Source organism: Nomascus leucogenys, chromosome 12, assembly GCF_006542625.1.
Source record: "Nomascus leucogenys isolate Asia chromosome 12, Asia_NLE_v1, whole genome shotgun sequence".
NCBI classification, from domain to species: domain Eukaryota; kingdom Metazoa; phylum Chordata; class Mammalia; order Primates; family Hylobatidae; genus Nomascus; species Nomascus leucogenys.
The window spans coordinates 55494013-55506992 of record NC_044392.1 but is presented as its reverse complement, the minus strand read 5'-3'; the positions used below and the strand labels follow the sequence as shown (position 1 = coordinate 55506992).

Below are 12980 nucleotides of genomic sequence, written 5' to 3'. Positions count from 1 at the left end.
TTTGTCTGGCATGAGTCCTGGCAAAGTTTCTTTTCATTGTTTGGGGGATGAGATGGGGGTATATAGGTTTGCAAGTGACTAGAAGCTAAGTCAGGACCTTGTGGAGCTGCTCAGCATTAACTGTCAAGTAGCCTCCTTCCCTCCTTCCCTTGCAGGATGATTGCCTGCAAGACAGGGCCTGGAGAAGGCCAGGGCACCCAAGGCCACAGAAATGCCCAGGGATGAGTCCCGGCTGGAGATGCCTTGGCTGAGCTGACTGTTACTTCCAGGGCTCACAGGGGTCTGGCCAGGAGACTGAGCAAGGGGACCAGGGAGGTTGTGCAGCAGGCTTCTGCACAGCAAGGCAGACATTCTTCTTGGAGCCCCCAACCCAAATCAGGTCTTCCACCTCCTCTTCCTAAAGACCCTTTACTGCAGTCATTCTTTTACTAGAACTACAAGTTTATAGGACATAGATTTCAGTGCCCTCATCTGGCCAAACATCTTCAGCTGCCAATGCCCAAGGTAACCTCCCTCCCTACCAAGACCTGACTCAGGACCTTTCCTTAAGGAGAAGATGTCCTGTTCTTTCTTTCCCACCAGAACTGCCCTGGCCCAGACCCCGTTTCTGTCTGGTGAGCAGGACAGTCCCCTCACCAGTCTTCCAGGTTAGGGAGGGCAGATTCTCCTCAGGTCCCTGCCCCTGAGAGACCCCAAGAGTCTTGTGTGGCTCCAGCCCACAGAGGGATATCCATGGCCCATATCTCTCGAAACTCTCTCCTCCCACTCTGAATCCACTCTCTACTGCATGCTCCCCTCCCACTCTGAATCCACTCTCTACTGCATGCTCCCCTCACAGAACAGACTCGGTTTTTTTGTGTCCTTGTTTTGCCTACTCGTACCCCAGATTGACTTTTCTGTCTTAGAAGTACCTGTCCCTCTTTGGACAGTGTCTTCCTGGTAATACACATGAAGATGTTCCGCTCTCCCCTGCTCAAGGAGAGAGTACCTGACCTGAGCTGCGCCCATCAGATCCAGTACTTACTTGGAATAGGAAAAAGATGGGGAGGGTGACCAAAGATTACAAAAATCTCTGAAGCTTATCCACTTGAGAGAGAGTCCTTGAAGATACTGGCCTTTCATTCCTGCTATGTATATCCACTGTGACTGAACTCTGAATAAAATATACAAGTTATAACAATATAGTAATTGACCCAGAAAATGAGGACACAAACGTGTTAGAGGGTAAGGTGGTGAGAGGCATGTTTGGGGGTGGTGATGAGCAAGTATGTGAAGGAGAGGTAGTGCCTAAACTTGAAAATCAAAAAGTAATAATATCTATTTAGACATAAGGAGATATATAACTAAATAATTGCTTTTATGTGATGAAACTCTGGGAGTACACAAGGGGACTGCTGTTTTATTAAACAAATTTTCAAGTGTATATAACTTTGATAAAGTATCCAAATAAAAAAATTCCTTTCCCATATATGTATGTGTGTATATATGTATTTATATACACATATATATTTGCATTCATTGTATTTTGAAGATAAATTTTTATACAGTCATGTTAATCCCTCTTTTCCTTTAAGGATTTGAGTTTGATGTCATGCATACAATGCGATCTCACTGTATGACTACAGAAATGTTGGCAAAAGTATGTTTGGAGGAAACGGTAGGCAAGTACTTCCCAGTTTGGGCCAGAAGATGGAGAAAAAAAGAATTCCCATAAAATATCAAAAGTAAGACTTGTTATATCTTCTTTTCACAGTAATTTAGACAGAAATTAGCAAAATCAGAAATGTATAAATACTTTGGTCTGACAATTCCATTTCCAGGTGTCTACGGAGAAATAGACAAGCAATGCACGACAGATACCTGTGTCAGTCTGGTCCCTGCAGTTGTATTTGCAATAATAATACACACTGCAGCAATTTCATGGCCATCGGTTAGAGAATGTTTGAGGAATGATCCTTTCATATCAAGAAGGACATTTCAAAGATGAAAGCCTGATGGAAACGCTGGTGGCCATGACGCTGATAGGAGCTCATGCGTGTTGACCAATTACTACATGACAGGCATTGGCTCCACGCTTTTCCTGCACTGCTCATTTAAACACTGGACAGCCTAAGTGTTCTGATTTAGCCCATTGGACAGATAGAAATGGAGGCACAGAAGATTAATGTGTTTAACTTCAAACCCCGGCAGATTAGGTTTTTCATCCAGAGCCTGTGGCTTCACCATAGGTGTGATTCAGTTTCTGTCATTCTCCACTTTAGGAATTTCCAGTGTTCCAAATATGAGAAGCTGAGAAAACAAACAAACAAACAAACTCAAAACCATAAAAACCAGGATAAGTAAGGGTAGATGTTTGTTGGGTGTGGATTAAAAATGGACTGGTTTTGCCCCAAGCAACAAAGAGGCACCTTGGAAAATAGACAAGAGACAAGAAGAAGAGAAGCTTTAAGATATTTGGTCCAAGGAAGAGACTCCAGATGGAAGGTCACGTCAGCTGGAAACATTAATGCGACAGGATGGGCTCAAACCACTGACTTTTCAGTCAACATCCGACAGCACTAACCTAGTGTTCCAGAGACACTGCTTGTTAAACAGTGAAAGCTGTTGCTCAATTGTGTCATCCGTAATTGTCAAATATTGCCCTTTAGTAGCACAAGGAAGTATTCTCTGTTGCCAAGCTAGAGTATCCATAACTCTTCTGTTTTGTTGAACATTCTTCCTTATCACAAACCCTCTTTAGAAGACTGGGGGCTGCTAAAACATTGAGGCCGAGAGTCCTGTCCTTGTGCATGTTTGGGCATTGACCCAGGGCCAAATCAGTGGGAGACTCCTCCACACCTATGCCAGGTCCCCAGGTGACAACTGCAGTCTCTGGATCTGAGGTCATCCACGTTCCCATTCCTAGCTCACCTCACCCATCGTGAAGCCTGGTTAGTATTGCCAGAGACCCGAGTGGGCAGGCGCCCACACCAAAGACAGAACCTGCTGTGTGCCCAACTTGCTGATCCCTCCATCCTTCTACACAAAGGCTTCATGAGCCAGGGACCTTGGGTTTGCTCACAAGGCAGCCCCTCACCTAGTAGGCATTAGTTCATTATGTATATGGATATGGATATGGATATGTATCTGTAGTCCTCAGGTTGTATTTCTTAAATATATATAATATATGTAATTCCTTAAATATATAATTTTAATACAAAATTTTTTAAAGATTCCTTTAATAAACATTTACAATAACATCAAGAAACATAAACTACATATCAAACATGTGAAAGCCAGCCAGGCTCACACTAGCATCAAGAAATATAAACTACATAGAAAAGATGTGAAAGCAAGCCAGGCTCGGCTTCAAATCCCAGCACTTTGGAAGGCTGTGGCAGGAGAGTCGCTTGAGCTCAGAAGCTTGAAACTAGCCTAGGCAACATAGTGAGAACTCATGTCTACTGAAAATCAGAAAAATTATCCGGGTGTGGTGGTGCGAGCCTGTAGTCCCAGATACTCAGTGGATGAGGCCCTAGGATGTCATAGTCCTGAGAATTCCATGCTGCAGTGAGTTATGATCATGCCACTGTACTCCAGCCTGAGTGAAAGAGTGAGATCGTGTCTAGAAACAAAGGTAGAAAAAAAGATGTGAAAGCCTGTATATTGAAGACTACCAAGTATTGCTGAGAGCAGTTAAAGACCTTTGGAATAGAGAATGTTCCTTCTTACATTTCAAGATTGCTTTTGTTTTGGGGGGACACCTGCTATTTTTTAGGAATATGAAGTTCTTCTTAAGCATTCCTGTAAAAAAGGCCACTTTTTGATAGGACTGAATTGAATCTGTGGATTGCTTTGAGTGGTATTTTTTATCTTAACCATGTTACAACTTCCAACCCATGGACACAAGATGTCTTTCCATTGATTTAGGTCTTCCTTAATCTCCTCGAACAATGTTCTGTAGTTGTCTGTGTACAAGTACTGCACCTTCTTGAACAAATTTATTCCCAGGCATATTATTCTTACAGATGCTATTATAAATGAAATCATTGTGTCAATTTTCTTCTCAGATTGTTCATTGCTAACACAAGTGATTGTTTGCTGGAAGTTTGCTGAATTCGCTTATTAACTCTAGTAGTGTGTGTGTTTGTGTGTGTCTGGTCTCTGTGTGCATGTATGTGTGTTTGCATTTGTATTATTTGGGATTTTCTATACATAGGATCACACCATCTGCAAATTGAGATCATTTTGTTTTCTGTTCAAAAATATTTTTTCTCATGTTTATTTTTGAACGACAATTTGGCCAGGTGTAGAATTGTAGGTGACAGTTTTTCTCTTTTTAAGTTCTTTATTGCAAACTTCTTGTTTGTATGAGAAATCTTATGCCATCCTTATATTTAGTGCTCTGTATGTAACATGTTCTTTCCCCTTTTATTCCTTTTAGGATTTCCTCCTTATCACTGGTTTTGATGGATTTGATTAAGGTGTTCCTTGGTGAAGTTTTCTTTATGTTTCTTGTTCTTAGAATAATCATGTTTCTGTAATATTTGAACTTTATGGTTTCCATAGAGCTCTAAATCTTTCATCCAGTATGTTTTAAATATCTTTGTCTCTCTTCTCCACTACATGCCCTTCAGGGATTCCATTTAGCCCTATACTAGGGGGTTTAAAGTTTTGATGCTGATGGTCTTTTTATGTTTTCAAGTCATTTGTTACTGTGTGTTTCATTTATGTTAGTTTCAACTTCTATTCCTTCTAGTTCAATAATCTTCTCTTCTGCAATGTTTAATCCACTGCCTTCTTCCATTTCAGACTGTAAATCATAGTTTTTATGTACAGAATTTGATATTTAAAAAATCAACCTCCCCATTTAATTAAAATACAATTATAGTAAATGCTCTAATGTCCTTTTCTTCTATTTCCAACATGTGTGTCATTTCAACTAGATTATTAGATTCTTTATTATGTGTCATGTTTTCCTGCTTCTTTGGCTGCTTGATATTCTTTTATTTTTATTTATTTTTCTTGGGGGGGGGATGGAGTTTTGCTCTCATTGCCCAGGCTGGAGTGCAATGGTGTGATCTCAGCTCACTGCAACTTCTGCCTCCCAGGTACACAAGCGATTCTCCTGTCTCAGCCTTCCAAGTAGCTCAGGTTACAGGCATGCACCACCATGCCTGGCTAATTTTTTTTGTATTTAGTAGAGGTGGGGTTTCACCATGCTAGTCAGGTTGGTCATGAACTCCTGACCTCAGGTAATCCACCCAGCTGCTTGATATTCTAAGATTTGATGCTGGACCTTTGGTGTCAATGCTCAAAAGTGCCCAAAGACACCACTCGACCTCAGTGTCTATGCACACCCAAGCTTTTGCAGCAGGACAGGTAGAGAGAGCAGAGATGAGTGTGTTACAACATGCTGGTAGAGGGTACCCCAATTGGGCTTGGGGACTTCCTATTCCTCATGGAAAAATGTGTCTTCCTTAATTTTTCCCATAAGGACCACCCTACTTCATGCTCTGTCTCTCTGTCCGAACACCAGGACAGTCCTCTTACCAGTCTCAACCACCCAATGGATTGACAAAGGTCCAAATATGATTCAGTGGAGAAAGCATTCTCTTCTCAGCAAATTCTGTAGAAACAACTGGACATGCACATCCCCAAAGGAAAAAAATTCACCTGAACCTCAATACTAACTCAAAAACTAACTCAAAATGGATTATGCCACTAAATACAAACTATAAAACTAGAAAAAGTATAGCAGAAAATATAAGACAAAATCTTCATGACACAGAGTTAGGCAAAGTGTTCTTTGTTATCAATAAACACAAACCATTGAAGAAAACATTGATAAATTCAACTTTATAAAAGTTGAAAGTTTTTGCTCAAGACAGTATTAAGAGAACAAATATAAGCTGCAGATTGGGAGAAAAACCGTGGAAATCACCAATATGACAAAGGGAATGTGTGATAGTTACTTGTACTTGTCACTGTGACCGAGCACCAGGGTGCCAGGACATTTGGCCAAACATGATTCTAGTTGTGTTCCAGAGAGTGTTTTGGATGCGATTAACATTGGGATGGGCAGACTAAGTGAAGCAAATTGCCCTCCTTAATAGGGGTGGGCCTCATGCAATCAATCAAAGGCCAGGAGAGAATTAAGAGGCCTAATGGGAAACAAATTCTTTCCTGGGTATCCAGCTTTCCTTCCATCTTGGGAATTTCAGCCTCCATAATCTCAGAAGCAAATTCATGTATATATATACACACACACACACATTCCATAGGTATGTGGCTAAGATTGTATTTTTAAAAGTTCAGCCATGAGATGATTGGTGAAGCCAGCCAATGAATAAGGGTGTGTTCTATTACATGATTCAGTCTTCTTTTGTACATGATTGAAGTTCTGCATTTGAAGTAGGAGGATGGGACAGAGCAAGTCCACCTAGGATGACAACAGCTGAATTTCTCAACATACACTTCAAAGCCCTAGGGATTAACTAAGAGACTCAAAAATCCCACCCATAATCCTGCCCCTACACACCAGGGCTAGGGAACACTGTGGCCCTCAGGTGATTTTAGTTAGCCGGGTCTGGGAGCCACACGACAGCAGAGGGAGCAGGAAACACTATGCAAATAGAGGCCAGGACAGCAGGGAGGGTCTGCTCATGATAGAACCCAGGTAAAACTATCCTCAGAAAGCGAGTGTGGAGAAACACAGATCATGCCTGAGACCTGGATTAGAGCACTGGCTACTGGGGAATTGAAAGGAAGGGCTTCACCATGCAGAGGACCAGAGGTGCCAATCTTGGAAACGCAGAATTGCTGGGAGATGGGGAGGCGTGGACCATGGAAGCATCCTCTGGAGACTCGTGGGGAAGAGAACAAATGAATGAAGTAACTGGCAGAAATTAGAGGTCCTGGTAGAACAAAATAGAATCCCACAATGAGAGCAAACACCATATATGTCCCCCAAGGAAGACAATATCTCCTAAAAACTCAAGAAAAATCATTTTGGGCAAGCACCTTATATTCAGTAATGCCATCCATGTATGAAGACCGTGAGAAAGATTATTAAACATGCTAAACTCAGCGAGATCTGATTCCCTCATGAGAAGTCTGTTAAGGATGAGTACCACTCAGCAAGTGATGACTGTGACATTCACTTTTGAATAGCTCATGAGCATTAATATATTTCATTGTGGATCTAAACCAAAAACCAAGGTGGGGGCAAGAAGATAATCACAGAATGTCACTGGTATATGTTTAGGTTCAAATACTGTTATGAGAAGTGGCAGGTAAAGAAGGTAGGAAAAAGAAAACACATCATGTAATTGACTGTTGTTTGGAAATATTTGACGCTGAAAGTTATAATTTAAAACGTATAAAGCAAATATTAGAAGTGTGTCTAGTTCAAAGGGAGGAAAACTATCAAAAACATTTTTAGTGCAATATTAAACGTGAGCTCTACAACCCTTCCTAAATGCCAAAGGCGCGCACAGACACACACACACACACTCACACTCACGAAGAATACAAATGACTAGAACCATGAAATGTAGTAAATACATTCTGCTACATATGGTAAACATAGCTTACAATGTGGAAGAGATTAGAAATAAACAGGGAAATGAAATGTTTTTATTAATTCGCATCAGTACTCACCAAAACCAATCAGCATAATCAAAGATTATAACACTGAATGTAAAAAGCAATCCAACAGTCCAGAGTGATAGGCAAGAGTTTTTAATTGTATAGATTAAAATTAACTTTGGACAAAAAACTCAGGCAGAGAATGTTTTTTTTTCTTTTTTTGCAACAACAGACACTAGCAAAAACAAAGGTACAGTAAAAATCGAGACAGAAAATTTCCAGTGTAGAGATATGAATATAATAATAGACACAGGCAGGGATGATTAATAAATGATAAAATGTTTAGAGGATGATCATTAGAATACAGGATATTTATACTTTTGGAAACCACTTTCCCAAATACTTCATTATAAGTAAGGTGCCTCTAAAAGGGACAGATCTCCTAGACCCCTCCTTAACCGAGTAACCAGTCCTCATATCATAATGGTGATGGACAAACTAGACCTTCTCTGCCTGCAGATGGGCTGAGGTTGGAAACTCACAGCATTGACTCCGCAGTGTTCCCGGAAAAACGTTTAGGCTGAATTTAATCATGAAGACATTTTCAGACAACTTCAGAATGTAGATCATTGAGCCAGACAGCTGACCTGTCCTCTACAAACGAGTCCATGTCACCACCATCAATGACAACAACAAAAAGATGAGGAAATATTTGGGGTTCAAAATAACTAAAGAAATGTAGCTACATTATCTTTTTACTTTTTTTGAACCCAAAATATCTCTTCTCCTTTTTGTTGTGTGATTCGTGGTGACATGGACTGTGTGAAGGAGACAGGTCAGTTGTCCTGCTCAGTGTTCTACATTCTGCGGTTGTCTGGTGATTACCTCCTATGAAACTCAGGCTAAGCATTTTCTGCAAGAACATGGCATTGTTCATATTCTGCACCGGCAGAGTCCCGGGTGACATGCTGTCTCCTGCCAGCGGCTCCTGACTCCTGTTCTCTACAGGGTGGAATTGAGAGGAGCAGGGCTAAGGCCTCTCAATGCTGTTTGTCCATCTAGCTGTGGTCTTCCTAAGTATTGATACCAATTGGAGGCTGAAGGACTGTGGCTTCTCTAACCAAAGGAGCCTAGTGGGTTAACAATTGTCAAGAGCAGTCGGTGGTTCTGAAATACAATCCTCAGCCACGGATCCCTCCTGTGTTACAGATGGATCAGCTAAAAGAAGCCAACACTGAAGATATAAAGAATGAGGTTAGGTTCATTGAAACCAGGGTAACACCTTTGGAGGAGCTCAACACAAAGATGACACTGACCTTGAGCAGGTATAGAAGCTCAGAGACATGCCTGCCAAATGAAATCCCTGAGGAACTCTGTAGCTACCCAGAGATACGTGGTTCAAATTAGAATGTCTGACAGATCACTCTGGGCATGTGCTGCATAGTTATGCGAACGTGTCACACCTAACTTGGGTCCAGTGTCTTCAGACTGAGCACAAGTTGCCACTGGCATGGTCTGAGAATAGGAATAGAGCCATGCCCACTTTCCCATCCTATGTCTGGGCTTCCAAATGGAACTACAGTTTCATTCAAACCTACACGTGCCTATAGGTCCTGCCTGCAGGAATGACATCTCTCAGCTTAGTAAGGGCTGCTTAGTGTGGGAATATGACTCCCATATTCATATTCCACCTGATAAGACCTGATAAGACCAGGTGGAGCCTTATCACCATCAAAGTAAAAAACCTATTGTCCACGTCAAGGGCCAAGCTGACGTGCTGTTCCTCAAATCAGTAAAACGCACTTCTGTAGTGCTGGAATGAGTGAGGTAGTTCAAAGTACGTTGAAGGAGTCGAATAACATCTATCCAGTGAGTCCTGCAAGACTTCAGGCTCTTCCACTTCCATCAGCATGCTGTTGAGCCTGAAGAGGAGACAAAACTAAAGAAGCAGCCAGGGAAAACCAGACACCACAGAGCCCCAGCTAGATTTCAGGAGTAACATAAGGAAGTGGTTAAAAAAGAAAAAGGATGGATCCATTAATGAGGTAAAAAAATTATTGCTTTTATGTTGGGATACAACAGGTCCAGGCAGAAAACAATGAAAGAGAAAGACAGAGAGAGAGACAGAGACAGAGAGAGACAGAGAGAAAGTGAGCTAGTGAATTGGCCGGGTGACACACTGATAAGGGAGTAAAAGGACACTCTGAATTAGTGCCCTCATGACACACAACAAACAGTGATCATGCAAAGAGTGAGCTCAATAGTTTTCCATAAAATATGCTCAAAATTCGATGCAGTTGCCAAGAGAGTACAGCTTTTGAGTTATGGTCAAGCGATGGTACATTAGTAAATGATAAGGGGAAGAAGAAATGGAAACCTAAATATCTGCTGCAATGAAAACCAACAGCAATGTTAGTAGGAATAACTCAGGCTTGGTTGAAAAGATGTAATCGATAATGTGAGCCCACTCTGTTTTCCCTGAACCAGGAGTCTCCAGGTGTCAACACAGAAGTAGCTGTTCACAATTGCTCAAAGTTACCTGGGGCATGGGGGGCCTTGGTCTTCTTCCTCTTCTTGGTCCTTTTTAATTCCTGCAATAAATTCAGACAGGGACAGACAAAATAAGCCAATTCACCTACACCTGTAACAGCCCACTGTCTAATCCCCACACAGGGATCTCAGGCTCCTCAGCATGAGAACAGGACAATGTGAGAGATGTACTTCAGGAGGCCTGAAAGCTGGTCATGATAGAGATTCTTTGGTTTGCATCTCAGAACCGAGGGTGAAATATCCCTATTCTGGTAGATCGTTATCCCAAAATCATTTATCCCAAGTTTGTGCAAACAGTTGTGCCTTATTGTTCCCATCAATTCAAAGAAAATGCCCCAGATGATTTCTAGGAGGAAAACTGCAGTATTCAGCCCTGTCTCATCAAATGCCCAGCTCGTTCATGGATGCAAGAATTTTAGACACTGAAATTAGAATGAAGGAGGAAATCTACAAACCCTTGAGTCCAAATCATAGTTCTGTGAATTTTTTACATCTGCCTGGGTCCAATGTGCTGAGAGTGGGCTCAGGTTGCCACAGGCATGGCTGGAGACTAGGAATAGAGCCATGCTCACTGACCCATTTCATGTCTGGGCTTCGAACTGAGACTCCAGTTTCATTACAACCTATATGCGCCCATAGGTCCTGCCTGCGGCAATGACATCTCTCGGGTCAGTAAGGGCCGCTTGGAACAGGAATATCACCTCTATCTGGAAGACCAGGTGGAGCCTTACCACCTTCATAGTAAGGTACTCACTGTGCACATCAAGAGCCAAGCCAAGGTGCTGTTCCTTCAATGAGTAAATGGCACTTCTGTAGGGCTGGCATAAGTCAGGCAGTTCAAGATAACCTGAAGGAGTCGAATAACATCTCTCCAGTGAGTCCTGCAAGACTTCAGGCTCTTTCTCATCCAGCAGCTCCCTGCTGAGCCTGGAAAAGTAGGAAAAAGTAAAGAATAAGCCAGGGGGAATCAGAAACCACACAGCCCCAGCTAGATTTCATGGGTAACATAAGGAAGTGTTTGAAAAGAAAAAGAACAGATCCATTAATGAGGTAACAAATTATTGCCTTTATGTTGGGACAGACCAGAGCCAGGTAGAAAAGGATGAAAGAGAAAGACACACACACACACACACACAGAGAGAGAGAGAGAGTGAGCTCCGTGAATTGGCCAGGAGACACACTGATGAGGTAGTCAAAGGACACTGTATTTGTGCCCTCAGGACACACAGTGAACAGTGATCATGAAAAGAGTGAGCGCAATAATTTTGCATAAAATGTGCTCAAGTTTCCCTGCAGTCACCATGAGAATACAGCTTTTGAGGTATGGTCAACCTTCACTAGGTTAGTAAATGATAAGGGTAGGAAGAAATGGAAACCTAAACATTTACTGTAATGAGAACCAAAAGCAATGTTAGTAGGCATAATTCAGACGTCTCTGACAAGAGGAAATCATTATTTTCAGCATGTACTGTTTTCCCTGGACTTGGCGTCTCCAGGTGTCAACATCAAATTAACTGTCCACAACTTCTCAGACTCACCTGGGACCTGTTGCCTCTTGGTCCTCCTTTTTCACTTGATCCCACCGATGTCCTGCAAATAAATTCAGATGGGGCCTCTTACATTAAGCAGTTCTTCCTTGCACACAGAAACATTCCTCTGTCCAATCCTAACACAGAGACATCAGTCTTGTCAGTGTGAGAACAGGAAACTTTGAGAGAAATATACCAGGAGGCCTGAGGTCAAGTCTTGAGAGAACTGACTTGGTTCCTTTCATAAGCCTTGGGCAAAATTCCCCTGTTTTGGAACGTTATCTTCCCAATGTGCTCTGTCCTAGGTTTGTGTACACAAATGAGCAATGTTTTCCCCAATAGATTTTAGGCAAATAGTTCTAACACCTCATAGGAGAGATACTGCAATATTCAGGCTGCTCTCATCAAATACCCAGGATTTGATGGTTTATGAGATTGTAGACACTGAGATTTGATGAAGGGGTGAGATGTACCAGCTCTTGAGTCAAAATGAAACTTGGTTCTACACAGAAGCATCAGCTATTATGGCTTTTGTGGGTGAAAGTCAGCCATTTATCTAGAAAACATACCAGCAACATGATGGACAGATGAGCTAAAATGAGCGAACTTAGAAGACTGGGGATAAATTCAGTGAAACCTGGGTTACGTCTTTCACTGAGAGGTAGACAAGGGTGACACTGGCCTTGGGCAGGTAAAGAACCACACACACATGCTTTGGGAACAAAACTCATAAGGAACTTTGTAGCTGGCAAGAGACATTTAATTCAGATGAGCTGATCTGACAGACAACTCCTGGGCACGTGCTGCAGAGCTTGGTGTGAGTTTGCCACACCTGCCTTGAGTTCAATGTCCTGACAGTCAGTCCAGGGTGGCACAGCCATGGCCTGAGATTAGGAAGAGAGCAAAGCGCACTGATCCACCCCATGCCTGTACTTCAGACTCGACTCCAGAGTGATTGAAATCTACATTGATATATAGGTTCAGCCCACAGTGATGGCAACTCTCAGCCCAACAAGGGGCACAAGGCCCAAAGACTATGGGGTCTACCTGGGACATGAACTGGAGCTTTATCACCTTCACAATGGAGTACTCACTGCCAATGTCAAGAGCCAAGCCGACTTGCTGTTCCTCTAATGAGTGAAAGGTGCTCCTGTAAGACTGGTACGAGGCCATTATGTCAGGAGGAATTGACAGAGTCGAATAACCTTCATCCAAGGACTCCTGGGGCGCTTCCTCCTCTTCAGACTCCTGCAGATTCCTGATGAGCCAGGCAGGACAGGGATGACAGAAGATTTAACCAACAGAGATTAGACAATGAAACCTCCCAGATGA

The 12980-nt window shown here is 42.3% G+C and overlaps 2 protein-coding genes across 2 annotated transcripts in view; both read right to left on the bottom strand.

Moving 5' to 3' along the window:
* Positions 1–12980, bottom strand: part of LOC115837636 (putative neuroblastoma breakpoint family member 7) — a 655832-nt gene that overhangs the window by 632708 nt on the left and 10144 nt on the right.
* On the bottom strand, positions 7603–12900 carry NBPF15 (NBPF member 15). Its single transcript, XM_030824749.1, has 5 exons — positions 12743–12900; positions 11658–11709; positions 10874–11046; positions 10109–10160; positions 7603–9491 (listed from the first exon to the last, which is right to left on the bottom strand). The coding sequence occupies exons 1-5, from the start codon at positions 12819–12821 to the stop codon at positions 9359–9361; spliced, it is 489 nt and encodes a 162-aa protein (XP_030680609.1). The 5' UTR covers positions 12822–12900; the 3' UTR covers positions 7603–9358.